This window comes from Podarcis tiliguerta, assembly GCF_965153285.1.
Source record: "Podarcis tiliguerta genome assembly, chromosome: 6".
NCBI lineage: Eukaryota > Metazoa > Chordata > Lepidosauria > Squamata > Lacertidae > Podarcis > Podarcis tiliguerta.
The window spans coordinates 41,677,308-41,704,927 of record NC_139539.1 but is presented as its reverse complement, the minus strand read 5'-3'; the positions used below and the strand labels follow the sequence as shown (position 1 = coordinate 41,704,927).

The 27,620-nt window shown below is 46.2% G+C and overlaps 1 protein-coding gene across 18 annotated transcripts in view; it reads left to right on the top strand.

Moving 5' to 3' along the window:
• Positions 1–27,620, top strand: part of ATP2B4 (ATPase plasma membrane Ca2+ transporting 4) — a 164,761-nt gene that overhangs the window by 51,143 nt on the left and 85,998 nt on the right. For all 18 annotated transcript variants that reach the window (XM_083445511.1, XM_083445526.1, XM_083445516.1 and 15 more), the window contains one exon: positions 25,533–26,135. In XM_083445511.1, the coding sequence (XP_083301637.1) occupies positions 25,940–26,135 (196 nt within the window). In that variant the 5' untranslated portion in view covers positions 25,533–25,939. The remainder of the gene's footprint in view (positions 1–25,532; positions 26,136–27,620) is intronic.

Sequence of the window (27,620 nt, the reverse complement as noted above, 5' to 3'; positions counted from 1 at the left end):
AAGTCGCTTTTAACAGGTATGATTCCAAGGAATGCATTATTTCTTCTTTTCTTTTCTTTTTGTTCCGCCTTCTCTAAATCCGAGAACATTATATCTCCATAAAACCATAGTGTTGTTGGATGATGCATCCTGCCTTGTTTTCCTCTCCCTTTTTTAAGCTGCAAATATCCTTGTGGCTTTACTTAGCACTTTAGCTTAGCAATTGTTTCTTTAGCTCAGGAAACAGGAAGCTGTTTATTAGGTGGGGGGGGGGGAGCATCTAAGTGGTCCGTCTCTTTCTCCTATTAGATGGGATCTTGTGGCTCTGTAAGTACCGGAACTTGTTTTGTACTAGAGATTACAACTATTGGAACATGATTTGAGGTAGAGATTGCATTGCATGCTGAAGATAAGAATTAGCATCCGGAACTTAGGGCTTTCCCAGGCAATCCACTTACTGAGCAACAGATGTGCATTTGCTGCTCATTTGTTGTTTGGGAGCCTATGGGGGCATCACATTTTCACAGCGCTCAACCCATGATATGGTAAGGAAAAGGCATGACTTTCCCCAGCTAGCTGGCTTTTGTGTCTCATAAATGTCAACAGCACTCCCCAGCATCACTGTTGATGAGTGGTGCAACTTTCCCCTTCATCATGTGACTAGTTTCTAAAAGTTTTTCTTTTCCAAATATTGAGACTGTTCTTGCTTAAGTGCAGCAGTGTCCATGTGCCCCTTTACTACACAGGTGGCTTAGATGCTGTTGGATTCCAGTTGCCATGACCTTCGGCCAGCATGGCAGAAGTTGTAGCCCAACAACATCTGGAGGTCAATAGGTTACTCACTGCTGCTTAGTGAAGGGCTTCAGATCCTGCAGACTGGAACAGGTTATATCACGCTTTCGACAAAAGGCATTGGCCACTTCCATGCATCTTTTAGAACAGGGGTTGCTAACCTAATGCCCCCCAGATGTTCTTGGACTACAGCTCATATAATCCCTGACCATTAGCTATGCTGGCAGGGGGTGATGAGAGTTGGAGTCCAACAACTTATGGAGAGTATTACAGTGGCTGCCCCTGGTTTAGTGTGATGGGAATGAGACACAAAGAGTTGTAGCAAGCTTTTGCCCCTCTTCCACCTCGAAGTTGTTTTTCAAACAAGCCATTGTTTATGATGACACGACAAACTATGGTGAAGCAAAGCTAACAGGCTCCTCCTCCCAGGGACATGGGATGAGAGGAGAGTGCACAAGCCTGAGGATCGCTGCAGTTTATTCTTGTCACAATAAACCATGTCTTATGTGTCTGAATGCAGGGCCAATATATTTGGTGCGAATGGGACATTGTGTTGGTACTCCTGGATCGGGATCTCTGTGAATGCAGCACTAAGCAGAAAACCTGGTGTGTTTTGCCATCATCTGACAAATCTTCCTGATTGGCAGTATCCCTATGATTACGTTTTTGATCTCCACCCCATCAAATGCACTTCTGGGGATGCCCCAAACCCATGCCACTATTCTAAGTTTTGCATTGTTTGCAGCTTCAGCCTTGCGTTGCTAGCATCCTGGCTGTTCTTGTTTTCTCCTTCCCATGTAGCTAGCCTTGGCCTGCAGGTTCCCCTTTTTGCTTCCTCTCTGGGCATCCCAGTCATAGATTTTTCCTTCTGCAAGAAGCAGAAATTGTATGAAAATGCAGAGTTGCTTGATGGCAGAGCCCCAATTGGTCAGCAAGCTAGGAGCAAGTTCCACCTAGTATTTATTTTCTTCCTATTAGAAGACAAGGAGGCCATGTGGAAGAAGTGCTTAATGCAGCTTGGTATGTGTGAATAAACACAGAAAGAGCAGGGGCTGCTCCTTCTTGCATTCTTCACCAACCCCACTATATACTACCCTCGCCAAACCCCTAACCTATTGCCAACCCACCTCCCGTTACACCTCATCCTAACCCCCTTCCTCTGTTTACACCTCTTAGAGCTCAGCAGGAAAAAAACCTCTACCCACAACTCACCAACCAGCTCCCAACCAATTCACCAACCAGCTCCCAAAGGCATATTTTCCTCGGGCAAGGCAGTGGTGGGGGCCACCAGCCCCATCAGTGGAAGCCCTGTGCAATAATAATCACAATAATTTATTATTTATACCCTGCCCATCTGGTTGGGTTTCCCCAGCCACTCTGGGCGGCTTCCAACAGAATATTAAAATACAATAGTCTATTAAACATTAAAAGCTTCGCTAAACAGGGCTGCCTTTAGATGTCTTCTGAAAGTCTGGTAGTTGTTTTTCTCTTTCACATCTGGTGGGAGGGCATTCCACAGGGCGGGTGCCACTGCTGAGAAGGCCCTCTTCCTGGTTCCCTGTAACTTGGCTTCTCACAGCGAGGGAACCGGCACTGGACCTCAGCGTCTAGGCTGAATGATGGGGGTGGATTTCAGCAGAAATCCTGTGCACGGATTTCTGCTTGTGCAACAGGAATTCCCCCCCTCATTGCCCATGTGCCCCCCCATTGGTTCTGGGGGTGTTTGGAGAACCTCCAAAACAGTTGTGTGGGGGAGACGGCAGGTATAATGTTGAATTAGACTCATTGTGTGTGTTTGTAAGTATTATGTAGCTAGAAACATGCAGCATGCAATTTCGGACTCATGCGAAGGGCTGGCAAAAGCATCTGGTGAGCTAAGTTACATTTGTGTAACTTAATTCAGTTACTGAAGTTGAGGGCAAGACTCTGCAGACAGCTTTTCAGCTAGTTAGCCGGATTTGTTTGTCTTGGATACATGGCTGTCCATGTGACTATATGGTCCTTAAAAAGCGGGTCTCCTGTGTCTGTCCAGTTAGATAGCAAATGGTAGAAGCTGATTCACTGATATGCAACAGATGGCTTTCCCACTCCCTGAGGGAGTTCGACTGTGTGTGTGTGTGTGTGTTCCCCCCCCCCTTTGTTCCAGCTACGCACTGAGAAATGAGCATGTTACAGTTGAACTATAGAGTACGGTATATCGGAAGTGGTACAAATCTGCAAGTCTTCTGTACAGTGTCTTCTGCTCAGTGCTATGTGCTAGGCCTGACATGTGCATATGCTGATGTATTTGTGGCTGTGATGTCAGTGTTGTTGTTGTCTTGCTGCATTGTTTGCACCCAAAAAAGGAGTGGGAATTGCATCCCATACCTCAGCTTTATGAAGTCAGTACTGGATACTATCTCTCTGTCTACCTACCTATCTAATCATTGCATTTATATACCCTATCCTTTTCTCCAAGGAGCTCCATGAAGGTTCACCCTTCCTCATTTAATCCTCAAAACAACCCTGCGAGGTAGGTTAGGCTGAGAGGCAGTGAGTGGCCCAAAGTCACCCAGTGACAGCTCATCTAGACTTCCATTTGTCCCCTGATTCCTTCCATTTGTGCTCTGATTTTTGGTCATGGGCGGGTCTGAGAGGTTCTTTTTTTGTCCCGCTGCTTTCCCCAGAAAAACCTGATGTTTACTGCTGAATCAGAACAAAGACCAATCTGCTGAAAACTCGATTGGCGTTGGCTCTGATTCAGCAGGTTTTCCCAGGGAAACTGGCAGGACAGAAAAAAAGAACCTATTGGACCATTGGCCAAGTGGGGATTTGAACCCTGATCTCCCAGGTCTTAGTCTGGCATTCTAACCACTATGCCACACTGGCTCTCTAACATGGGCTGTGCTAGAACTGATTCTGATGTGATTGTCCTCTTATTGTGGAAGGACAGGGTTGGGTTTTTTTAATGCTCTGGTAAGTTGGGTAAGAAAGAGGGAAAGCAAGTGTGCATTTTGTGCAAGAGCTTTAAACCGTTTCAGGGAATACACATCCCTGCAGCATGCAAACCTTGCAGTGCCTTTTGCCACCTTAAAACCAGAACAGATTTGTTGTGGGCATCATCTTTGGCGAATTGGAGCCCACTTAATCCAAGGCAAATGTGTGTCCTCCTATTTGTGTAGAGCAGGGGTCACCAACCTAAAGCCCATGGGCCGGAAGTGGCCCGCTGAAGTAGTTTGACCGCCCCACGAGCCGCCCTCAAATCAAGCTGCCTGCTCATGCACTTTGTTAAACCAGCACGGCACGAGGACTCACTTTCGCGGTGCCAGAAATCGCATCTGCGCAGATGCCAAAAATTGCGGGCACACGTGATCCGGCCCACGGAGGGATCTCTGCGGGACCAATCTGGCCCAGGCAAGATAAACCTTGCTGACCCCTGGTGTAGAGCAGCTGCAGACCCTGAATGCCTAGCAGGCTTGCCAAAATTCTCCTGTTTAGGAGCACAAGCCTTCATCAGCACATTCCACAGGGGAGACCCAGTACGCATCCCTCCATCTTGGGCGATGGATATATATTCATGTGGACTCGGCATGGGAGCAGCGCACATGCACACAACCCTCACCCAGCTCCCCCTCCCAGCTCCAGAGGGCTCATGGGAAAGAAGTGGTGGTTGCCTGCTGGCGGAGACCTTGGCAAGAGCGTCCGCAAAGGGTGGAGCATTGCACTGTTGCTTTTTCCATCTTTCCATCATCGCCAGTAAATGTTCTTAGAGGGAGCTAATGCTGCTCTTAAAGTGCGCTTCCTATGGTAACAGCTCACCCTTCCCGTTACCGCCTCTCAAGTTGCAGCTCGTCAGAGCAGCTTATGGCTGGCAGGGAGGGGTGTGGGAGTCAGCGCCATGTGGGAGGCTGGGAATTTTAATTTGATCTGTTTCCTGACTGCCTTTGTTCATCCCTCTCCCTTGCTTTCCATGGCACTGGAGGGTGGTGACGGGTCTGAGAGGCGCTTGGGTTCGGAGGAAAAGAGAAAGGCCAAAGCAATGCTGCTTCCCATCTGGGGCGGGAGAGGGAGGCAGTGCTTGCGGACTGCAGCTTCTCTGCCTGAGCTGCTCCTTTATTATAAGAATTCTTATAAATAAACTGTGCTGACGAGGTTTTCCGTAGCTTGTGGGAAGTTCACCGAGAGACAGAAGATTGGATCCTAGAGAACGAGCCAATAAAAAGGACAAGGGGTTCCCTAGGTTGACATGTGGCTAGTCACATCCCTCAGCTGATTTGCAAATGCTTCCTGTGGCTGTACCCCCTCCCCCCACTTTGCAGGGCTTCCATGCTTTCAAGAGCTGCAGCTATTCACAAGGCAGAGTCTTTCCTATTCTTTTGCCTACGTGCTAAGAAAGATTGCATCTGTTGTACTACTACCTCTCATGCATCTATTTCCTGCTGGAAAAGAAGGAGGCCCCGCTTTGAAGGAAAGTAGGAGAGGGTATTTCTCAACTCTCCCAGACAAACCTGGAGGTTCTAGCTACGGAGACACTGTTTCACATGAGGTGGTGTAACAGTTGGGATTGGTTTTGTAATACGGCATCTCTCCTTGTTGCCAGCATTGTGCGACTGCTTTAGAAATGCTCCGTGCACTCCTACAGTCGTTGCTAGCACTGTAGCTCTCAGTGGTGTGTGCTTAAATCCTGAGGGTAGCAATTAACAGCATCGCTGTTACACATTACTGTACCTTGGCAGGGCAGTTCCTGCACTGAAACATGGGAAGCTGCTTTGCACCAAGTCAAACCAACGGTCCATTGAGCTCAGTGTTGCCTCTACTGCTTGGAAGCAATTGTCCATTATTCAGGACAGGGAATCTTTCTCAGCCCTGCCCAAACGCTGCAAACCCATAGGTGAGTGCAGCCAATCGGAAATCGTACCTTGGTTTTCGACCGTTTTCGGAAGTCAAATGGATTTCTGGCATGGTTTCCGATTGAAAACTAAGTTACGACTGTATAATCCAAAATGGATTCTGGCTGGGGGAGCCCTACATATTGTGGTATCGTTTTCATGATTCTTTGACCTTGTAATATATTGCAAATCATGATTTTGTGTGTGTGTGTGCTGTGCAAAAATCACAATGTGGGGAAAATTGGGAAGCCACCCAATGTTTCTCCCGATTCCAGCAGCCCCTGTTAACTGCTGGATCAACTCTCCCCTGTCTCCTGAAGGGAGCAGCAAATCACAAAAGCAGTCGCTGGCAAAATTCACAACAAGGGGGTAATCATGAAGCCAGCCAGTGCTTCTACATAGCTTCATCCTTATTTCAGACATTGTGGCATATCGGTATATCGCAGTGTTTAGCGGGTGATATATCATCATGTTGAAAACCATATATTGTCCAGCCCTACTGTTGATATTAACCCCATAGAAGTTGTAAAAAGCAACTATATTGTCAGGCTATGCTGCTTTATTGCTTTAAATAAATTATACAGATGCAGAGTTTCACATTTTAAACAATATTTTCTGCAGTGCTAAAAGAATAACTTTAACACCCCTCTTTCTCTCTGCAAAGATGTATAAAGCAAGCTGATTTCTGGAAAACTTGAATGAGCTTTTTTAAAAAATTCAGAGCTATGCTTCAGAGATGCATTTTCCACACACTTCTTCAGGATTCCTCCTTGTTGCTCCATAACTCAGTGTTCAAAACTCCCATTGTTCTAGACACATTTTTGCGACAGGGAATTTAATTAGCGAGAGCAATTTCTGATCTCTGGGTACTGTGCTGTGCCTAAGATTTCCAATTAAAACTGCCACTGCTAGAAGGAAAAGAGGACCCTTTTCTGCCTCCCCACTTCTAGCTAGTCTCTGAAGGCTGGAGAAGAGACCCTCTTAAGAATATTAGGGGGGTGGGCAGCAGAAGGACTAGGCCATGTGAAAAATGAACATAATATTTCAGCTGCAGTTCATTCATTTTCAGCTTTGTATTCTTGCGATTTAAAAAGTGCACCTAGGCATTCTGTTGTTGCACCCATAACCTAAGTTTAAGATGCCATTTAGCTCCTAGGTTTCATATTTCAATTTCTATCACTCTCACAACTCTGCCATTTTAAGAAGCTCTCAGCACCAGAATTTGGGTTGGATCAATGATAACTTTATATACTTCATTGGGAAACCCCGTACTATATACAGATCACTGTGATAATGGCGCAAACAGTGGGACTCTGCATAGGGTTCCCCCCATGTTTTATTTTAATTCTTCTACTGAGCTCTGGGATTAGTCTTTTTTTGTTGCTTATGAGTTATATTTGGCAGAATGCATCAATATCATGTGCTGTGAAGGGCAGTATAAAAAGATGGACGTTTCTTTGGGCAAGCAAGGCGTGTGGAAGCAAGAGAACTTTCTTCTTCCCCTCAAGCACCAAGGGTGTGGTATTTTGCCCACTGGTCAAAAGGAGAAATAGATGAGTCACGAGGAAGGCTGTGGAGGGCAGAGTCACTTTAGCACCAGATGCAGAGGGAACTGTTTGGTCTTCCCAGATAGCAGCACAGACACATCTGCTTTCCTGAGTCTTGCAGTTAGGATGAGAGGCCCCTTTCCGTGTGTGGATAAGGAAACCCACAAATTTCCCAATAAGCTCCAGGTAGAGTAGATTTACCATGGTGTAAGCAGCAGCCCACTGGAGGTATCAGAAGGAGTTGTATTTTCACACGTGTATGTGAGAGAGAAAATGAGAGGTAGTGCTTCTGCAGTGACCAATTTGCAGAAAAGAGGACAAAATTGGTTTGTCTTAATCATGGATCAGACCCAATCGCCTTCTCAGTCCGGCCTGCAGACGGTCCGGGAATCAGCGTGTTTTTACATGAGTAGAATGTGTGCTTTTATTTAAAATGCATCTCTGGGTTATTTGTGGGGCACAGGAATTCGTTCATTCCCCCCCCCTCCAAAAAAATATAGTCCGGCCCCCCACAAGGTCTGAGGGACAGTGGATCGGCCCCCTGCTGAAAACGTTTGCTGACCCCTGGTCTTAAGTATAAGACTGTGGCTAACAGAGGCGTCATCTCACCCTTAGGATTGTGGGTGCCTGCCACTGTAACATAGACGTGTGACCTCACATGCACATGCCTGTATATCGTGCGTGTGACGTCATATGTGCGCAATGCCGTGTCACATTTTTGGATGCCCCCAACAACTGGGGGGGGGGTAGACCAAACAGAATGGTGCTGCTGGGGTGTGTGTGTGTGTGTGTGTGTGTGTGTTACCATTTTCATCCAAAAAATAGCACGGAAGGAAAGCGCCAGAAAATCATGTTCTCCCTCCCCATTGCTATGGTCAGATCCACAGCTGTATTTTAATAATCATTATCATCACCACCAATAAATCAGGAGACCCAATCCTGCCGCTACCATATAAAGAACACTTTGGCCCTTAGGCAAGCCATTATTGTCTCAGGCTCATCTCCACACAGGGTTGTTGTGAGAGATCCCGGAATAATTTATGTAAGCGCTTTGGCCACTTTTAAAACCTTATAAAAATGCTAATCGTTGTTATCGTTGCCGCAGTTAACAGCAGACTTTATTACACTGCAAGTAGAGGGAAGGAAGCAATCAAAAGAGGTTAACGTAATTTCCATTAATTTCCCTGCTGTCACCCATGGTGAAACGTTTTAACACACCTGGTGGTTGCCATCCCTCCCAGAGTGATAGAGGATAAAGTCAGCAGAAGGGTTTAGGTCTCTCTCTTCACTGATGGCTTCTCATTTTTCTGTTGAACCAGAATTGCTGGAAGAACTAATGTGAGGGGGGAACCAAGGTACAGAACATTGTGTAGGGACCCCTGTCCAGTCCCCTATTTCAGCTGCCTGCCTACCCCACAAAGCTCACAATTGCTCACCCTCAGACACACAAGGAACAGGACCCTCCCTACATAGCTTGTAGCTGTGAGGTTCACAGAAAGAGAAGGTGCCTTGTGTCCCCAAACCTGTGGCATAGTGGAGAGGGAAAGCAACTGCCAGACTTCTTTCCAGCACAGGAGCTATTTATTTTATTTCATAAAATTTATATGCCACTTGATAGTTAAAAACAGCAAAACTCTTGCTGTGATTTCATCTGCCAGAGTGCCAGGGATCCTGCCTTGCTGCAGCAAGTGAATGAGGTGATAACAAGACTTTCAGGGTTTACCATTGTTTGTGGTATATTAGCATAGAGTCAGATAATGAGGCCGGTTTACTGTCCTTAGGCCATCAGCTGACCCTAATGAATAGGGTATTATGCAATACAGTATACTGATGCTGTCTGGTATGTGTGTGCATATGTCCATGTGTAAAATGGATCAACATAGCTGTCTGCATTTTTTGGACTCTCCCTGGAGGGTGTGGGGTCTGTCACAATGAGCTCCTGCACCTCAACATTTAACAATACACGGCTGCCAAAATCCCCTCTGTCCATCGTCCTGTCTAAACATTCTTAATGATTAGAATGGGTTTGGACCCTGCAGGTTCCTTTGGTGTGTGAATTTTCAGAACCTGCAGCAGCCGAGTCTCGGGAAAGACTCGCCATAGTCACAGCCCCTGGAAATGCCGCTTACCTTGTTGTGAGTAGTATTGTTGGCAGTGGGGTCATGGATCAGTTGACATCACCTGTGGTAGGGTTTTACTTCAGAAGAACCACTCTCACAGCTTCATTTCATTAGGAAACAACAGCTCTGTGCCAGGTCAGGCAGTTTTGTTCACCTAGCCCAGTATTCTCCAGCCAGACTGGCAACAGTTCTTCAGGGGTCTTGGGCAGAGGTTTCCCCACCACCCTCCACCTGATCCTTGAACTGGAGAGAGAGGGGACCTGGGGCCTTCATTATGCAATGTCCTGACGGTCGGATCTCCACAAGGTCTGGGTCAAGATAGCCCTTTAAATTGGGCTTCTGAAGATGCCTGTGGGCAAAACAGGGGAAAGTCACTGGATTTCATTGGGATGTCAAGTGATTGACAGGTAGGTGGAGCTGCCTATTCTGGTCACATTCAGTTCCCCACCCCTGCTTTAAAATATCAGGCCAAACTATTTGCAGTCTGGAAAATTGGGGCACTTAACTCACAAGGAGGAAAGTGGAAAAGGCCCTGTCATCTCTTTCCTCTTGGTCCTAGATTGCTTCCTCTGTTTGTTCATCCTGTGTCCAAATCTGTTATTTCCAATCTCCCTGCCCTCGCTCCCTTCCATGCTCCTTTTTTTCCACTTTATTCTGGCACTCCCTCCCTTCCCTTCCCATCAGTGCTTGGGCTTTGGGGCAATGGTCTCCTCCTTCAGCAATTCTACCAAGTTCCAAGAGGCAGATTGCTCTCTCCCAGTTTCTGAGTGTCTTGGGATCTCCCCACTCCATTTCTTCCCTTCCTTTGGTCAGAAGAAAGCAAAGATCTACCCATAATGAGAACTAGATGCGCCACTCTCTGTTTCTTTTTTGAGATGAGGCACAATCAGTTCTCTCTGCTTCCTTGTCCAAGATGAGCCACCTCGCCTCTTAGGAAACCCCCCAAGCAGGGCCCAGATGTTGCTCCACCCTCTGAATCTGTGGATGGAGCTGTGGTGACTCACCTTCTCTGCGCCTTCCATTAGCATCTCTTGACGGGTTATAAATAACACAGATCTTGCTGTTCCGACTAATCGCCTTGTGCCAATGTTGGCCAGCTAGCAGGGGTTAACTTTAGCGATGCACACGAGTTACAATCTGAACTGACACACTTGTCCTGGGAGTTATTTGCACCAGCCTGTTTTTCTCATTTCTGTATATGGTGGAAAGGGGGATTGCCTTTCCCTGTGCAGTGAGAAACTTTGGGAGGAGGTGTTCAAAACTTTTTTTCTCTTTCCCTCCCTCCAGAACCTCACCCACCACTTCCAAGCTCTTGGGCAAACATCCCACTCACCTGCCTGGTTGTTCCATTTGAACAGGAAGTGCCTTTCCTTCCCAGCTGTGTCTCTCATTCCCCTTCCCATTGTGATTCTTTTTGAGGAGGCTGGACCTCCTTGCTGTGCCTTGATTCCCTCACCTTTGTGCTCTGAAAACCTAATGTGACAGGCTGCTATTAAAATGAGCACACAGTATGGTGTGAACAGGGAGGGCTGCCAGTCTAAAGTTTTGCAGGTGGGCAGTTTTAGCTTCAGTTGTGAAAGGGTTGGATAGTGTGTGCGTGCGCACATATATGTGTTTCCATTTGCAACATTTCTCCCCCTCTTCTTCCCACAACAATCAGAAGTAGTTGGGGGCAGGAGGGATGCTGTTACGGCCAACGCACTGCCACTGGGCCACTTAAATAAATAAGGTTTTGCTCCCCCCCCCACACATATATATAAAGTGGTGCACAGGGCAGGGATCAGGAGAGGAAGGCCTCTCCGTCCTTTTCTCTCTCTCTTTTTAATAGCTCAGCCAGCTACTTCCCCCGCCTTTTCAATTATTCTGCCAAGATAAATGTCTGTCCAAAGCTGTAATCTCTGATATGCAGCTTTATAAACTAACTGCATATGTCAGGGTTTTGCTGGCCTCTTATTAAGCTGTAGGGAAAAGGGTGTCCAGAGCAGGAAAAGCATTGCCTTGCCATCTGCCCTTCCACACTTTCCTAGAGCCGTTCTTGCTTTTGTGTCTGATTTATTATTATTATTATTATTATTATTATTATTATTATTATTCATTTCATTTCATTTAATTTCTGTACGTATGTAGGCACCCCGTCGATTGCAAGAGCCGCATGTTAGAATTCCAGCTCTGCCTTGCAAGTGACATTTGGGAGGCTGTGAGCAGGAGCTGAAGTGCCCAACTCAGGGAAGCTGTGCTGAAATAGGACTCTCAGTGGTTCCTGCGCACTGAACAATGTGGAAGGGGATGCTCCCTTGTCTCTCTAGTTTCAGAGATGTGATTGGAGCTGGGGAAGGGAAATCTTCCTCCAGAGCATGGGTAGGCAAACTAAGGCCCGGAGAGAGAGAGAGAGAGAGAGAGAGAGAGAGAGAGAGAGAGAGATGGGCAGTGGGCAAGGTGAGAGAAACCAGCACTGTACTTGCTACTATAGATGTCAAAATGTTTGAAACGTAGACAGTAACTGAAGGTAGGGATACACAATGCATGTAGGTTCAAACCAATGCTCTACCTGGCTCCATGTTCTGCCTTTGAATGGTGGCTAGATAGGCAGAATTAATAGAATCATAGAGTTGAAAGGGGTCACAAGGGTCCTACAAGGGTCATCTAGTCCAACCTCCTGCAATGCAGGAATCTTTCACCCAACATGGGGTTTGAACCCGCAACCCTGGGATTCAGAGTCTCATGCTCTGAGCTAATGAGATGCCACAAGAGAGTTCACAACCAGGTCATGACAGCAACACAGTTCTTGGACAAGCCCTTCCCCATTCCTCGATAGTTCTCCCATTCAACTTGTCTCAGATTACTGTCTCTGAACAAGAAGGCGGCCACAACTACCATTGCTCAAGAAATCTGTATATGTCATATGTTGATGTGTTCCTTTTAAGAGCCATTGATGCTAGAAGGTATCGCCACAACCTGTGACAATGAATTCCACAGGCTAATTATGTCAAGAAATACTTCAGTTGGGTTGCCAGCGCTGGTTGCAGCCGAGAGCCTCCCTCCAGGCTTAGTTTTTTTTATCCTAGAGGGATTGTAAAATTTCTGTCAGCGCCGCTTTAAAATAATTAGATGAGTGCTAACTTCTTGTCATCATCATTATTCATGTCAGTTTTGTATTTGACACAGGCTTGGACGATTATTCTCTGGAGTGAAATAGACATGAAATTAGCCTGCATTTCAATATAGGGAAGCAACCACTGACACAGTTCTTCAAATCCCAAGGTTTAATATCTTGTGAAAAAATACCTTGTGAAAAAATAATATTGGGGGCCTCCCTGATACTTTTCTGTTTCTGAATTACTGTATGGCCTTTTTAATTTTTGCTGTTGAAACCTTTTAAGGTTTGGTGAAAACCTGTCTCCATGAATCTGACTTTTGCACATGCAAAGATCCCATCACAATCCCTTTGCTCATAGGTTTTGGGGGTTTTAGGGTTAGCACAAAATGAATGCTCAAGGTTTCTGTTTACTGCCACCGCTCCCAGGACAGGAACAAGGCTGTGTACCCATTGCCATTTACTTTGTCTCCAGTGCAGTCCCAATTCTGGTACCTGAAGCTGAGAACACATGACATTAGCCACAATCCATATGCATCCTGTAATTTCCTAAGAAATGCTTGTGTTTGGTTAGCTTTCCTTGAAACCAGTTTCCCTCTCATTTGAAGATGGGACGCCACAGTTAATCTGAGGTGTGTACGCTTGAGACATTCATTGAGCATGTGCAGATGAAAGGGCATGCTCAGATGATAGCTTCATAGAATAGGAGTTTGGGGGGGCAGGGTTGCAGGTGTGGAGAAACAAATCATTCAGTGCTCTTTGGATGAAGACCCCCCTGCCTCTTCTCTGGTGTGTACAGCAACGTAAAAACATGACTTGAAAATACCTTGCTGCTGTTTTAGGCCCTTAATGTGTACATAGCCTAATCCTGAGCCAGATAAACCTTGAGACCCTTGGCACCCCGCTCCTTTTCAGCATGGGTGCAAGCCGAGAGAGGGTGAGAATTGGATGCCTTCTCCCAGAACAGCAGAGTCAAGGCTGCTGTCTCCACATGGTGTTCGCGTATCCATAAATAAACCCCAGAGGTAGCACTTAACACATCTCCTCTCCCTGCTTTCTTTCCCTCAGCGATGCCTTTGGTACTTGGCTTCTCATTCCTAACCACCCCCACCCCTAAATTCTTCTTCCCTTCTCCGACAAAATAACTTCTGCAGAGGTGAGTCAACCTTGCTTGGCACTCAAATATGCCCTGGTGCTGAGTGCTAATTAAAAGGTGTGATAGGAGCCTTGTAATCACTCCGAATAAAACACAATGATTTGCACCAGGGAGGAAAGTATCATTAACCCAGATTTTTTTTATTATTTTATTTTTTTCTTAAGCCTGTCAGGAAGGTTTCCATGTTGTAAATTGTCTTTTTAAAATATTTTTTTAAAAATAATAATGATAACGCAGCGCTCTGAGCTCCTTGAAGCACCATCTCTGTTTAATCACGTTAACCACTCCCTTTTCAAACCTTGTTTCATACTGGGGTTTCATACAGAGCGAGATGCAGTATTAGTAAGGAAAACGTTTTGCCAGGGGTTAAACTGTAGTCTGGCCATGTGGTCTACTGAGCAATTGCCCGCAGTGCTGATGTGCTAAGGATTTAATTCAGGAACTGCACTCAAAACCCTTGCACTGCAACCCTGCATGCACTTGTGGATCCCGAAATTGAAATTGCCTGCACACAAACACTCTCAAGAGTGAACTAAGGAGGCTGTGAAACCCAGTAAGGCATAACCACCTCAGTATTGAGAGTGAAGTCTATTTGTGGAAGTAGAACTTCCTCATGCACAGCTGGTGCAGATGTGAAAGCACACCAGTATGGTGATGCTCATCCAGATTCGAGTCAGCTGGCTGTATGCATCCCCACCCAGAAGCGGTGGAGCAACAGCTAGAGTCTTATTGGGTCCTGGGTCTTTTGGAGAAAGTTGGCTTTCCACTATGGTTGCTACTTTTGTTATTTTAGACCAAGGTGGTCCAACACATGGCCTGAGGCCTTGATGTCTTTTTTGGCAGATCTCAGCAGCATTTCACACACACACACACACACCACAGCCCTCATGTTGCGTTCCCAAAGCCAGGTAAGTGAGGCAATTTGGGAAAGAGGTTGTGAGGGCTCCGACAGAGTCCCTGAGTCCTCCAATCTCCTTCCCAAAGCCCAGTTAGCACTTTCTCAGCTCTAAGACCCTGCCAGAGCTTCACACCTCCTTCCTAAACCCCAGCACCTCTCTTATCCAGCTTTGGGAAGGCAGCATGAGGGCTGCAAGGGATGTCAATTTTTGTCTTTGTGGCCTCCCCCCCCCCCCGGCACACGACAGTACAATGTGCATGCAGCCTGTGGGTCCCATGTCAAAGTACCCTTGCGACCCACTTGGTATGAAAGTTAGACTGCTCTGTTCTAAACTGCTATGGGTGCGTGGTACAGTGGTACCTCGGGTTACATACGCTTCAGGTTACAGACGCTTCACGTTACAGACTCCGCCAGCCCAGAAATAGTACCTTGGGTTAAGAACTTTGCTTCAGGATGAGAACAAAAATTCTGCAGTGGCAACGGGAGGCCCCATTAGCTAAAGTGGTATCTCGGGTTAAGAACAGTTTCAGGTTAAGAACGGACCTCCAGAACGAATTAAGTTCTTAACCCGAGGTACCACTGTATATACAGTTGCAGTATCATTTAAAGAGGGACGGCTACTATCAATGGCTATTAGCCACAACGGCTCTGTTCTGCCTACCCTGTCGGAGGCAGTGCACATCTGAATACCATTTGCTAGCATTTGCTGGGAATTGCATGTGGGTAGAGTGCTGTTCTGCTCATGTCCAGGTTGCAAGCTTCCTAAAGGAGTCTGTCTGTCTGCCTGCTGTGAGACCAGGATGTTGGACTAGATGGGCCATTGGCCTGATCCGGCAGAGGTCTTCTTATGGAGCCTTCTTCCCTGTGGCAGTTTCCAGAGGGACAGCCAGACACATTATTCCTTGGCAGCAGGAAGTCCTGTGGTACCTTTAAGGCTGACCTTTATTATGATGTGGAATATAGTGCACTTCACAAATGCATCAGGTACCCTTCTTGGTTCTGATGAAGTGGGCTCTGCCCCATGAAAGCTCATGCAATCTATCTTGGATTGGGTACCTTTGCATCATCTGAGAGTAGCCACAGTTCAGTTTTTCTGACTTCCACAAGCAAAGGGGTTGAAAGGGATCTCCCTTGCAGCCCTCTGGAATGCTCACTGGCCAAAGTAAGGAACCCACTCCTTGTGGCCGTAACCAGGATTTGTTTTAGGGGGGCAGAACTGAGTTATCTGCAATGCAGTTGGTCAGTTAGTTAAGTATTTTTATTTATTTACTTGATGGGGGGGCAGCTGCTCCCTGCCCCCCTGGCTACACCCATGCCAAATCACAGCTTTCACTTCTTTAAGCAGATAGGCGGTGGTTGGTGGTGAGGCGGGAGAGAAACATTTGGCTGAGAAGCTGCTGGCTGTTGCGGCAAAGGGAGAGGTGACGTTGGATTCCCACTCTCCTTGGATTTGGCCAACCAGAGCCAGAGAAGTGTGCTAGGCCTGGCTAGTGAATAAGTCCAGACACATTTCCCTGTAAACTCCTTGCACATGCCAAAGTGAATAGAATAATCACCTGCCCTTGATCTCTGCTCTTTGATCTCTCTCGCAGGCTGTGCCTGCCCTAATGGCTTTCATCCCTGATAAAAGATCGTCCTTTGCAGTCTAATCAGTCTAAAGGTGTCTGTGCTACATGGCTTGCAGGAGCATTTCAGCACCTCTGGATAGTGCTGTGAACTATTTGCTTAGGCTGAAGAATATTGCTTTTTCCCATGTGAACATACCCAACCACAGGCCCGGCCCTGCTTTTCCAGGCTGCTTCAGTGAGAGACCTATTGCATTGATAAAACATTTTGCTCGCAATTTTAGCCAGAGCTGTTACTCCTGGGTTTATGGGATATAGGGCAGACTCCCAGACTTTCATCTTGGGTTCCCCATTTTTTTAAAAAAAAAATCAATGGACCAAAGCTAATCTAGTTCTTAATGTTTAGAAAAATATAGTGGTGGTTGGAGACACATCGCTGTAGAAAGCTACAGAGGTTTGTGGTTATCTAATGCCTGTATGGCTCCTCCACTGCAGCTTCAGTTGAATGGAGAGTTGTGGGAAGCAAGTTTATTGTTATATATATCTCTCATGTCCATTGAAAAGTGCACAAACCCAAACGGTGCTGAATAAGTTTTTTGCATCAGCATATTCTTCCACCCCCTCACTCTGAGGTCTGTTTGCAGATCTGCGTAGTGAGTTGCTGTGGATCATGGGTGGCACCAGCAGGTCCCCCCAAACAAGGAGTCCCCCCCCCCCACTACAGCTGAACTCCAGTCATTAACATACAGTGATTTTTTCTCTTCCAGACATCCTCACATGTAGAACACAATGTGCCTGCCTAGAAATATATGTTGCCCCCCTCCCAAGTTCTTTTTTCCAGTGCCTCCATTGCTGTGGATATGCCCTAAAAAATGTCTGTTTCCCCCCTTCTGTTCTCTGCCATGACTCTCTCCAGAAGCACCCATCCCCTCCTGCTTGCTGTCTGTTGACTGACAAGTGATGGCCCCAAGGCGCTATCATTTGCGCTGCTGGCTGCCTAGTGCTGCCCTGCCTATGTTGCTAGAAAGGCCCTTTGCCTTGTTCCAACAAATGCATGATCTCCGCCTGGCAGGACAGAGGTGTAATGCAGCCGTTTATTATTCCGGGCAGGTTCGTCTGCAGCACTGCATCAGCCATCATTTTTCATCTGCTGCTCACTACCCCCTCCTCCTCCTCCTCCTCCACACCCCTTGGTTGTGCGCTCATTCTCCTCGACACCCCCTCCTTGCTTCCCCTTCTCTCGTTTCTCACTTGGTTAAACTCAGAAATTGTAAGGAGAAGAGTGTGCAATGTGAGTGGGTGAACATGCTAGTTAGGGAGAGGCTTTGGCTGCACTCTTGAGTATGCTGAGCAAGGCTGGATGGGACTTAGGAGAAGAAATGAGGAGGCTTTGGGTGAGCAGATGGAGAGGAGGGTGATTGTTTTTTTAGCGTGTGTGACTTTTTCAAATTTCACCTTCCCAATCTTAACATGCTTGGAGCGTGAACCTTGCAGAGCCTGTCTTTCACGAGGCTCCCCTCTTGCAATTTTTCCTCCTTTGAAATGAATCCACGATGTACCTGCAAAGAGCCCTAAAGCAACCATTCAGACTAGCTGGGCTTTAAAAGCTTTGCTTTCCCTTCCCTTTTGCCTGCTGCAGCCTCTCTCAGTTTCAGTCCTGCTCTCCTTTGTCGTGTTTATCAGTAGACTAAGAGGCCTGCCATAGTGCTTGGAGGTAAATGCCTTTTACCTCTACAACATGTTGCAGATGCAACTACAGTGGATATGAAACTTCCTCACCCTAGGGAAGCTGCTTCCACATCAATTGTTTGTCTGTCCGGCACATTGGGGTTTGTGTGAACAGAGTGTATCCTGGGGAAAAGTGCCTCAGCTGCATGATATAGAACTGCAAGTGGGGGACCTTTTTCAGCCTGAGAGCCACATTCCTTTGTGGGGAATTCTGCAAGGGCCACATGCAAGGAGCATGTCAAACAACAGGTGTGGGCAGAGCAGAACAACAGGTGTGATCCTTTGTGTCATCAGAGGGGTAGGTACCAGGGCTTTTTTTTCAGCCGGAACTCACTGGAGCTCAGTTCCGGCACCTCTCACATGGGTGCCATTGCCATTATAAGAGAACAAGGGAGGCGTTCATCGTGAGTTCTGGCACCTCTTCTAGAAAAAATAGCACTGGTAGGTACACACACAGGCTCCACAATCTCTCATCCATCCTGGCAAGCAAGAGGCTTTAATGACAGTTCAAGGACACATTTCTGTCAGGCAAAAGCCCTCAAGGAGAACACAGAGGAGGGCCAGTGAGGCATGGCTTGAGGAGATTTCCAGGGACCAGATAGGGAGGCCTGGGAGACTTCATTTGGCCTTCAGGCCTGATGCTTCCCTGTTGTAGAATGGCGTTGCCTTAGGAGCACTTGTAGCTGCCTTAGGCCGACCTTTCACCTTACCTGCCAGCTGAACTATTTTGGGGGTTTTTTTAGGGTGACAGGGGGGTGTCAACCTGGAGATACTATGATTTGAATCTTGACCCTTCTTCATGCTTGTGATGCTTCTTGCTCCGTAACTCAGGCATGGGACCTTTTGTTTCCTTGCTGAGAAGAACACAGTAGGGTTTTATATTGAGCATTGGCTTTCAAAATTGAGGCTTTTCTCTGAGCTAAGAGGAGCCTTTGGGGACCTTCAAAGTTAAGACTGGAGTGATGGCCCTTGACTCCTTGTATCCAGAATCCAGAAACTCTGCATTAATTACTCTGGCTTTTATGGAATAATTAAGCCGCAAGCCCTTAGGATCAGGGGAGTTCTGCTGATTTATCAGGTTCCATGTTAACAGCATCATGCTATCTTTCCTCTAATGAGCTTATAGTCTAAGGCACTGGCTCTCGAGTGCTTGTTGCCCTTTTAGAGACTGAAATAAGATAAAATGTAAGTGCCATTCTGGGAGGCTTTCTTTAAACTGAAATATTACATCTGAAAGTGGGGCCATTTGATCCTCTTTAAAAAAACAAACAAGTCCTAAATGGTGAGGGCTCAATCTGTGAAATTGCCATTATTTTTCCAGGGATGGTAATGTCACAACTTCTGTTCCTGCTATATTGCGACATCCTAGGCAGCAGAATTGGTATGTCTGGCAGTGGACTGCTTGGGGCTGAGATAGTCCAAAATATATGGAGGGCACCAGGTTGGGGAAGCCTGCAATATGGTGAGATGTGGCTGGGAACATCCTTCTGGAATTCTCCATTTTAAGTTTCTGTCTCTTAGCATGCTTGACTTTGGACATCTGTGCAGAGGTCGTAAAGCGTATCCCTGACAGGGAACGGGAGCAGGGAACCTATCCTTCCTCCATAAAGAGATTTTTGTTTTTATCTCCCTTCTCTCGACCTGTGGCAAGGAATCCCTGGAGCTCTAGCTCCGAGAAGGAAAGGAATCTTGCTGTTTGGAATGGGAAGATAATGATAGGTGCCCTGCAGGCTCCTCGAGGGGTAATTAGGGACTCTGCCATCACAATATTAATTAGTTGCTTTTTTCTTATCCTCTAAACTCTTTCCAGAATATGTTATTTGCTATTAAAGAATAAAAAATTAGCAAAAAATAATAATCGCCCACTGCCCCTCCCCAACATGCTATTAAACAGCAGGGGTTGGTTTAATTGGATCTTTCTTCTTAGCCTCCTTCCATGGGAAGCTTGAATGCCTTTATACATAGATGAGCAGTTGCTACCTGAATTTCTCAGTAGCAGGTTTATAGGCAGTGAATCAGATGGACAAATAAACATGCATTTGCTGCTCCAGGTTAAACAGGAACCTGTTTTTATCAAGGATCTGTTTGAGAGGTTTTCTATCTTTCCCAAGCTATCAGTCTACTGTGCTCCCCCCATACCTTAAAGAGATCTTCCCAAATCATTGGTTTTTCCCAAGATTGACTTTTTGGTTCAGGGTGAGCTGCAAGTTGGGCATCCCTTTTCGGATATGTACTGAAATTGTTCCAACAGGCCCGGAGACGAAGCTTTGTCTGAGATGAATTGTGATGACACATGTCGAAATTACCTTTTCAGGCTGTCTAGAGAATTCTCAGCTGCTGCAATGGTTTTTCCTGTGCTTGAGGTTTTCTGGTGTCCTCTCTCACCATACAAACTTTCTTAATAAACATGGTTGCATCTTAGGGAGAGACAGGCACAATCTACTTGGCCACCTCACACTGCCTCAGCATTGCCTGCTCTAGTCATGAGCCCTTGTCAACTGCAGGCAGCAGTTCAGCAGGTGAAGCTTTCTTCATCACAGCATTCCTGTGATCTGGAATTGCAGCAGTTCAATTTCCACCTCTCAAACACCTCCTCGCCAGCTACTCCTGAAAGCGCCTGTTAAAATATCCTGAGAGATAGCTCACTTGGTAGAGCATGAGACTGTTGGTCTCAGGGTTGTGAGTTTGAGCCCCATGTTGGGTAAAAGATTCCTGCATTGCAGGGAGTTGGACTAGATGGCCCTTGTGGTCCCTTCCAACTTTACACTTCTGTGATTCTGTGATTCCCAAAAGCATAGGGGCCCTGCCAGAGAAAAAGGCAGCAAATCTCTTAGTGAGCTTCACTATCTTTCCAACACAGTGTTGTTGCTGTTTCCCCTACCTGCGTCTCCAGCTTCATATCACGATGCTGCAAGACCCACTGACTTTTTATCTGTGGGTACCAGAACCACATTGCCTCCTAACCAGTATTTCTCCTCATCACTCAGAACCCTTTTTGATCTCTGCCTCTCTTAAGTTGCAGCTGAGACACAATTTTAATAATAATAATAATAATAATAATAATAATAATAATAATAATAATATGATGCCACCCATCTGACTGGGTTGCCCCAGCCATTCTGAACAACTTGCAACAAACTATAAAACCACAGTAAGGAAAGCTAAAACTGCTTACCTGTGTAACATGCTACACAGTCAGCTTTGCGTTTAAATTGGAACATAAGCTATATGCTCAGCACAAGGGATCAATGGTCCTGCTGGCTGCTGCACTAGCATAATAGTTATTTATCTGTAACATTCCCCACCAGCACCACCTGCATGCATGCTATTTCACCCCACCCGCCACACCCACCCACACACACCAATTTTATCTCTGCATAGCAAACCTGTGAGGCAGTTTGAGTTGATAGCCCAAGGTCACCCTGTGATTTTCATGGCTACCTGGAGATTTGAACTCTGAGCTCTCCAGTCTTAGCTCAGCACTAGCCACTAGAGCACACTGGGTCAGAGAATTAAAGGGGTTGGCTTGCTACACACAATATTTATAACAAGTGTTTGGAATGCTGCTAGTGGGAAAAGCCACACGGGGAATGGAATTGGGAGCAAAGAAATGGCAAGTGGCAAAAGGCTTGTGTTGCTATGAGAAAGGAAACATTGATGGGTGTAAATAATTGTACATTTTTAAAATAAATAACAAGTAAGCAAAGTACAATAGTCACCTCTGTTTTAAATTTCTTTCTTCCAAAGGAAATGTTAGGGCTCGGGGTGAACCAAACCTGATAACAAATGAGTGCCTCTCTGCTTTGCAAATAGCAGCCACCAGCTAAAGGAAGCAATCCAGACTGAAACTGTGGCACTTTTCACCATGCCATTTGCCAGTTAAAAATTCCCCCTCAAAGCTGCTATTTGCCCTGTGGAGAAAAGCATACATGTGTACACACATTTCCCCCCCCCCAATGGTGCAAGTGGCAGCTGGGGGAGGGGGGTTGCATTGGGAAAACAGCATGGGGAAAGGGTTGAGCCTTCTTTGCCAGCACCAGGATCCTGAACTGGATCACCTTCCTGCCCCTGCCACCGCCCCCACCCCCAATTGCTGTTGCAAAAATTCAGAGAGCAGATCTGCATTCATTCAGTTTCATCACTCCTAGTTGGCCCTTGGGTGCACATAGGTGCAATGTATAGTTAGTGTCACAGGTTGGTGGGGTCTTGGACTGAGAATACTGTAATCACAACTTTACTTGGCAGCCTAGAAAAATGCTTTGGGGCTGAATAGCCCTGCCAAATCCCCTCATATATATCGGCTGAGGAATTCACTCTTATTGAAGCTGGAGATTCTCAGCAAAGGATGCAACTTGCCCTGTTATCAAGGCTGAGGAGGATGTGACTAGGGAGCGTAACAGTTTGTCCTTTGAACACTTCCATATCCCCGCCTCGGTTCCTGCAATGTCCATCTGTTACAGTTTTCCTTTTTCTATCCTTATGCAACTGGCGATTTCCTTTAAGGCAGATTGTCATTTGCCAAGACTGGGTGCTCCGGTATGTGGTGGAAGCTGCTTATTAGCTCATGCAATGTCCCTGATGTCTAGTTCAGAATCACAAACTGTAAGGCTCTGGCTCTTGCAAGATAACAGTACACGTTCCTTAACTCAGATGGCTGTAGAAGTTGTTATTTTTGGTCTTAGGGTTTTGAATGAAGTTAATGACTTCTTATGTTGCTTGTTTCTCAGGGAAAGGTCTGTTCTGTAGTAGATTATGCATACCCAGGAGATTTACAAACCTGAGCTAAGAAAACCAGATTCCCTTCCCAACCTCAGTTTGAACAGTGAGAGATGGTCAAAGTGAGTTGGGGGACCAGTGAGACGTAGGGTTGTATCCAATGCTTGTTCTTCTCAGAATAGACCCACTGAAGTTTATGAGTGTGCCTCACTTAGGCTCATTAATTTCAATGGTTCTACTTTGGGTAGAACTAGCATTGGATACAACCAATAGGGAAGGGTTGTAACTCATTAGTAGATCATTTGCCAGCATCTTCAGATAGGGCTGAGAAAAACCTATGTCTGAAACCCTGGAGAGCCATTGCCAGCCACTATACTGTAGCTGGTACTGAATTAGATGGGTCAGTTTGGTCTCACTTGGTATAAGACAGCCTCCTACATAACCCATAAAGTGAGTGTCTGTTGCCACATTGAACATCAAGGTGTTGCATGGTCCTTGTTGCCCATGGTTCAGATGTGAATCTGTGCAAGGCAAATTGATCACTAAGTTCATGGTAAGCATTCAGAGTGGAAGAGAAGCCCATTACATGCAGTGGGAAATCAGAACACGCACACGCACACACGCACACACACCATGGCAATTTAGCTAAAAGTCAGACTTAGCTAGAGTGCAAAATGCAATGCCAGGGCAAAGTCCTTATTTAAACAATTTCACGGAAAGCTGCTTCTCCATTAGGAGAAAATCAGTAAGTTGGGTCAGAAAGTGCATCTACTTTCTCTGGCCCAAATTGTGTGAGACAGCAGCAGACCCGTTTTTTAAAAACTTGGGTATGCCAGAATCCCTTATCAAGTAAGATTTTAGTGCAAAAGGGGCACGCAGGTGCAATGGGCTCAATCCTGTCCTCCCACCCACTGCAGCCTCCATCTGGATGTCACATTTCCTTCAAGCTGGAGCTCCCAGCTCCAGAATCAAGTTATCCCCTTTTGCTCTAAAACCTGGGCCCTCAACCCACTTTATATGCAGCTGAGGTAAACCCCAGTTTTAAAGAAATTGATATACTACATTCCATTGAAGACTTTTCAGGGGTAGTGTTCGCAAGCTCCCCCAGTGTACAAGGGGGAAGCAGGACTGCATTGTGTAGCCCTGCCCCGACTAGTCCTGCTCTCTGACTGTCGCATGTACTGCGCAGGGATGGAGCCTCGATTGGAGCATGTGAGCACTGTTCTGAAAAGGACTTTTCTCTTACAACATCTGGAAATCTGGATTTCAAACAGAGGTGTTTTCTCCCTGTTGCTGCTTCCTAACATCCAGCAATTTGAGTTGTATTTCTAAAGTGAAAGAAAGGCTTAGGGCTGGGTCCTTGTTTCTGTGAAAGGAGGGAAGATGTCCAATAGGCATTCACGGTTAAGAAATGTCTCCAATGGATGATATTGGCTTACAGCAGACTTTTTTGTTGATTTTGTACAGTGTGTATGGCAAGGACACGAGCTAGTTAGGCCTGAGAGGCCAAACCCAGTGACCTTAAAGAGTTTTCCATTAAGATATAGCTCTTGGTCCAGAAAATAGAGCCCCAAAGGAATTGCGGAATTAACAGAACAGCAAATTTTCCTTCCACTCTTGTCCATCATTTAATCTTGTGTCATTCATTAAAATGCAGTTCTGCTGTCTAGCATCTGTATATCAATATCTGTAGGCACAGAGTAGGAAAGGTCATCTACTGATAGAAAACCTCTCTACTCTTGTAGCATATTATTGGGGGTCAAAGCCCTATTACCCCTGCCCAAACACACAAAATCTGATGGGAGTCTGGATGCACACTTCCATGTCAAGTCGAAGAATATTGCTGGCAGCTATAGATTGGGCTCGTCCCTGCACATCAAAGCAAGATCAGAGAGTTAATCATAGTCCCTAAGAAGGACCTCTAAGGCCATCAAGCCCAACCCTGTGCTCTTTGCAAGATCTGCAATGCGGGATGAAGATGCAGCACCCCGACAAACATCCAGCCAACCTCTGCTTAAATGCATCCAATGAAGGAGAGCCCACTGCTTCCTGCAACAGGGAGCTGGTCATACTGTTGGGAAGTTTCTCAAAATCTGCTTTCCTACGGAGGGGGGCATTTCCTCCACTCCGCCAACATAGGAGCTGTAAATTCCTCCCTGCAAGAGTGGAACAGGGGTGAAGGGAGGCTGAGCCCTTGGTTTTTCCCTTCATAGTGCCTGGGGGCAGGGCGGGGCGAGACTACTTTCCAAAGCAGTTTTTATTATATTTATTTAAAGCATCTTAACCTCACCCTTTAGCTGAAAAGGCCACCAGAGTGGCTTATAAAAGACATGACGCACTAGGAAAAAGGGATGGGGAGGAAGGAGAGGAAAAAGCAGCCTCAGGCACCAGTCCTTAAAGTTTGGTTCTTCTGCTCAACAGCACTGCTGAGAAGCCACAAGGGCTGAAGCCATGGTGCTTTTGTGTCCGTAGGTGGTTGTTCTTTATGGCATATGCATTTTTGCCCTGTTAAGGTTGGGAATTTCCCTGGAGGATCCGCTTGCAGCCTTTTCATGTAAAAAGCCAGTAAAGTCAGTTAGAAACTCCCTTCCTTTGTGTCACTTCCCTGCCATTTTGTAACCTTTTCTTGTCTTCTTTGTATTTTCCTCTCTGAGGCCAAGAATTTACGAATCTGTTTGAGTTGAGCACATCATCTTATGGGGCTTCAACAAACAAACAAAAAAGGCTAGCCTTGGTACATCTGATTTCCAAAAGGGGTTGTTGTTTTTTTGCAGTACATTGTTATTTATAATTGTGTATTATTATTATTAGTAGTATTAGTATTATCATCATCATAAGCAGCCTTTAGCACACTTGTGAATGGAAAGGCAGCAAAAACATCATTAAATGCATTCAGAGCTGCTCTGAAGAGCAGCACAATATCTGGGACAATCTTTAAACTTGGCTGCATCCCTTGCAATTTCATTCCCAGAATGGATACTTCCCATTGCCTCTGCTGCACCCATGTGTATATAAACTGTCCTCTTGGGTCTCTTATTAACTTATAATTTTTGTTTCCTTGTCTTGCAGTTTCGGTTGAAGACAGTATCCAGGGAGCCCATCTCTTTCTCTGGGAGATGCACACTGGCTGTTGCTAAGGTTGCTTCCACGGTAACATGTGCATCCTGTTTACACCTTCATCGGAAGAAGTTGGGCTTGGCTAGGCTCACCAGCTTTACCTGGGGAACTGCAAAAGGAAGCGCTGGTATCCCCACCCCCTCGCCAGCCCTTCCCTCTAACCCAGGATCCTCCATTTTCCCCAGAGGCGTTGCTTCTGGTGCCATACAGGCCACAGAACTGGGCTGCTTTCTGCGTGGAGCTCAGAAGTTTACATTACCTGCTCTGTTTCCATTGAGGAAAGAGACACAGAAGTGAAAAAGTTGCAGACAACATTTCTCGTGCTGCTCTCTGCTTGAACCAACTCTGCTTTTGTCAAGATGACGAACAACTCTGCTGATCACCACCCTGGGAACTCTGTGGTTGAGGGCAACCATGAGGGGGACTTTGGTTGCTCTGTTATGGATCTGCGGAACCTCATGGAACTTCGCAGTGGAGAGGCTGTGAACCGGATAAATGACACCTATGGGGGTGTACATAATATTTGCAAGAGATTGAAGACCTCACCAGTGGAAGGTAAGGAGATGTATTGCCCCAGTAGGGAAATAAATGTTCTCGTGGCCTCTGGAGGCCTGGAGAAAGCTGGCCTCTTGCTTGAAACTGTTCCTGGGTTTTGAGTGGCTATGTCAGTTAATAAGGAGTTCAAGTTCAAATGTCTTGGATCTGCATGGTTAGATTTGCGTATATAAATCATCTGCCAGGGACCAATAATCTGCATACAAATTAGACAGCTTGGCAGCAAAGGCTACCCCCACCCCCCCAGTTGCAAAGATAATTTGCTAGACAAATTCAGAAGAGACATACGGTTCACACTGTTGGGCAGAGAGGGAAATCATCTGCTGGGCTCATCTATGTAAAATGATCTTGCATTGTGTGATGTCTGTCAAGTAAAAAAAAAAAAGTTGTGTGGGGTTTTTTTTGCATGGGTGTCAAAAGACCCTCTAAATGCAGTACATCAAGATTCCAAACACGATAACAAAGAACAAGGCTGTTCCACACAAACGCCAAACTTGAGATGACTGCTTCACTCCCCTTCTCTTCGGTCCATGACAGCCACTTCTTGTTTGAAGTTAAAAGGTTGCATGACTCATCGCCAAAATCGTCGGTTCTCCTGTAGGAAAGAAATGTGGTCCTGTGTGGGATTGTTTCCTCCCATCTCTCCATGGGCAGGAAGTAAAATCTTTAAGAGAATACACCTCGGAGGCTGAAGAGAACATACCCCCTCCAGATCTACCAGCCACCTTGAACAGCGAGAAGCAATAGGCCAAACTAATTAAGCAGCTGCTGTGAATCCAGTGTGCATTGGATCTCAGTCACTGACCTAAATTCCTTATTGGGATTATCCCACTATTTGAGATGTGATGTGAAACCATCAAAAATATGACTTCTGTAATGTCTCAAAGGGGTGCATGCACCACTGCTGGCAATGTGGCACATCTCCCTTCGCTGGATTCTTTTTCCTGCATGCTTTGCCCTTTTGAGTTCTTTTGCTGGGCATTGGACATGCAACTTGGACATGCAAAATGAAATGGTCTTCCCCAACCTGGTTTCTTCCAGGTGATGTTGGACTACAACTCCCATCAGTCCCAGTCAGCATGGTCAATGGTAAGGACTAATGGAAGGTCTAGTCCAACAAACATCTGGAGAAAACAAGGATGTGGAAGGCCAGGGTCCAGAAACATTAAAGAGTGGTGTGATTCCTATATCCAATCTGAGTGATACCTCTGATGTTTTAAATTATTTCTGATGTTGATATAAAGGTAAAATACATAGAGTAGAGCAGGCGTCAGCAACCTAAGGCCCATGGGCCACAAGCAGCCCATGGGGTTGTTTAACTGGCCCATGGAACCCCCCACCCACTTGGGGACCCCCGACACCCGCTCTGTTGGCTCCCGTGTGCCACACTAAACCAGCATGAAGGAGAGCAGGGACCACCTTCCATGACACTGGCCGGCTTCCCATTGGCTGCAGGAAGCTCCTGCAGCCAATGGGAAGCTGCGC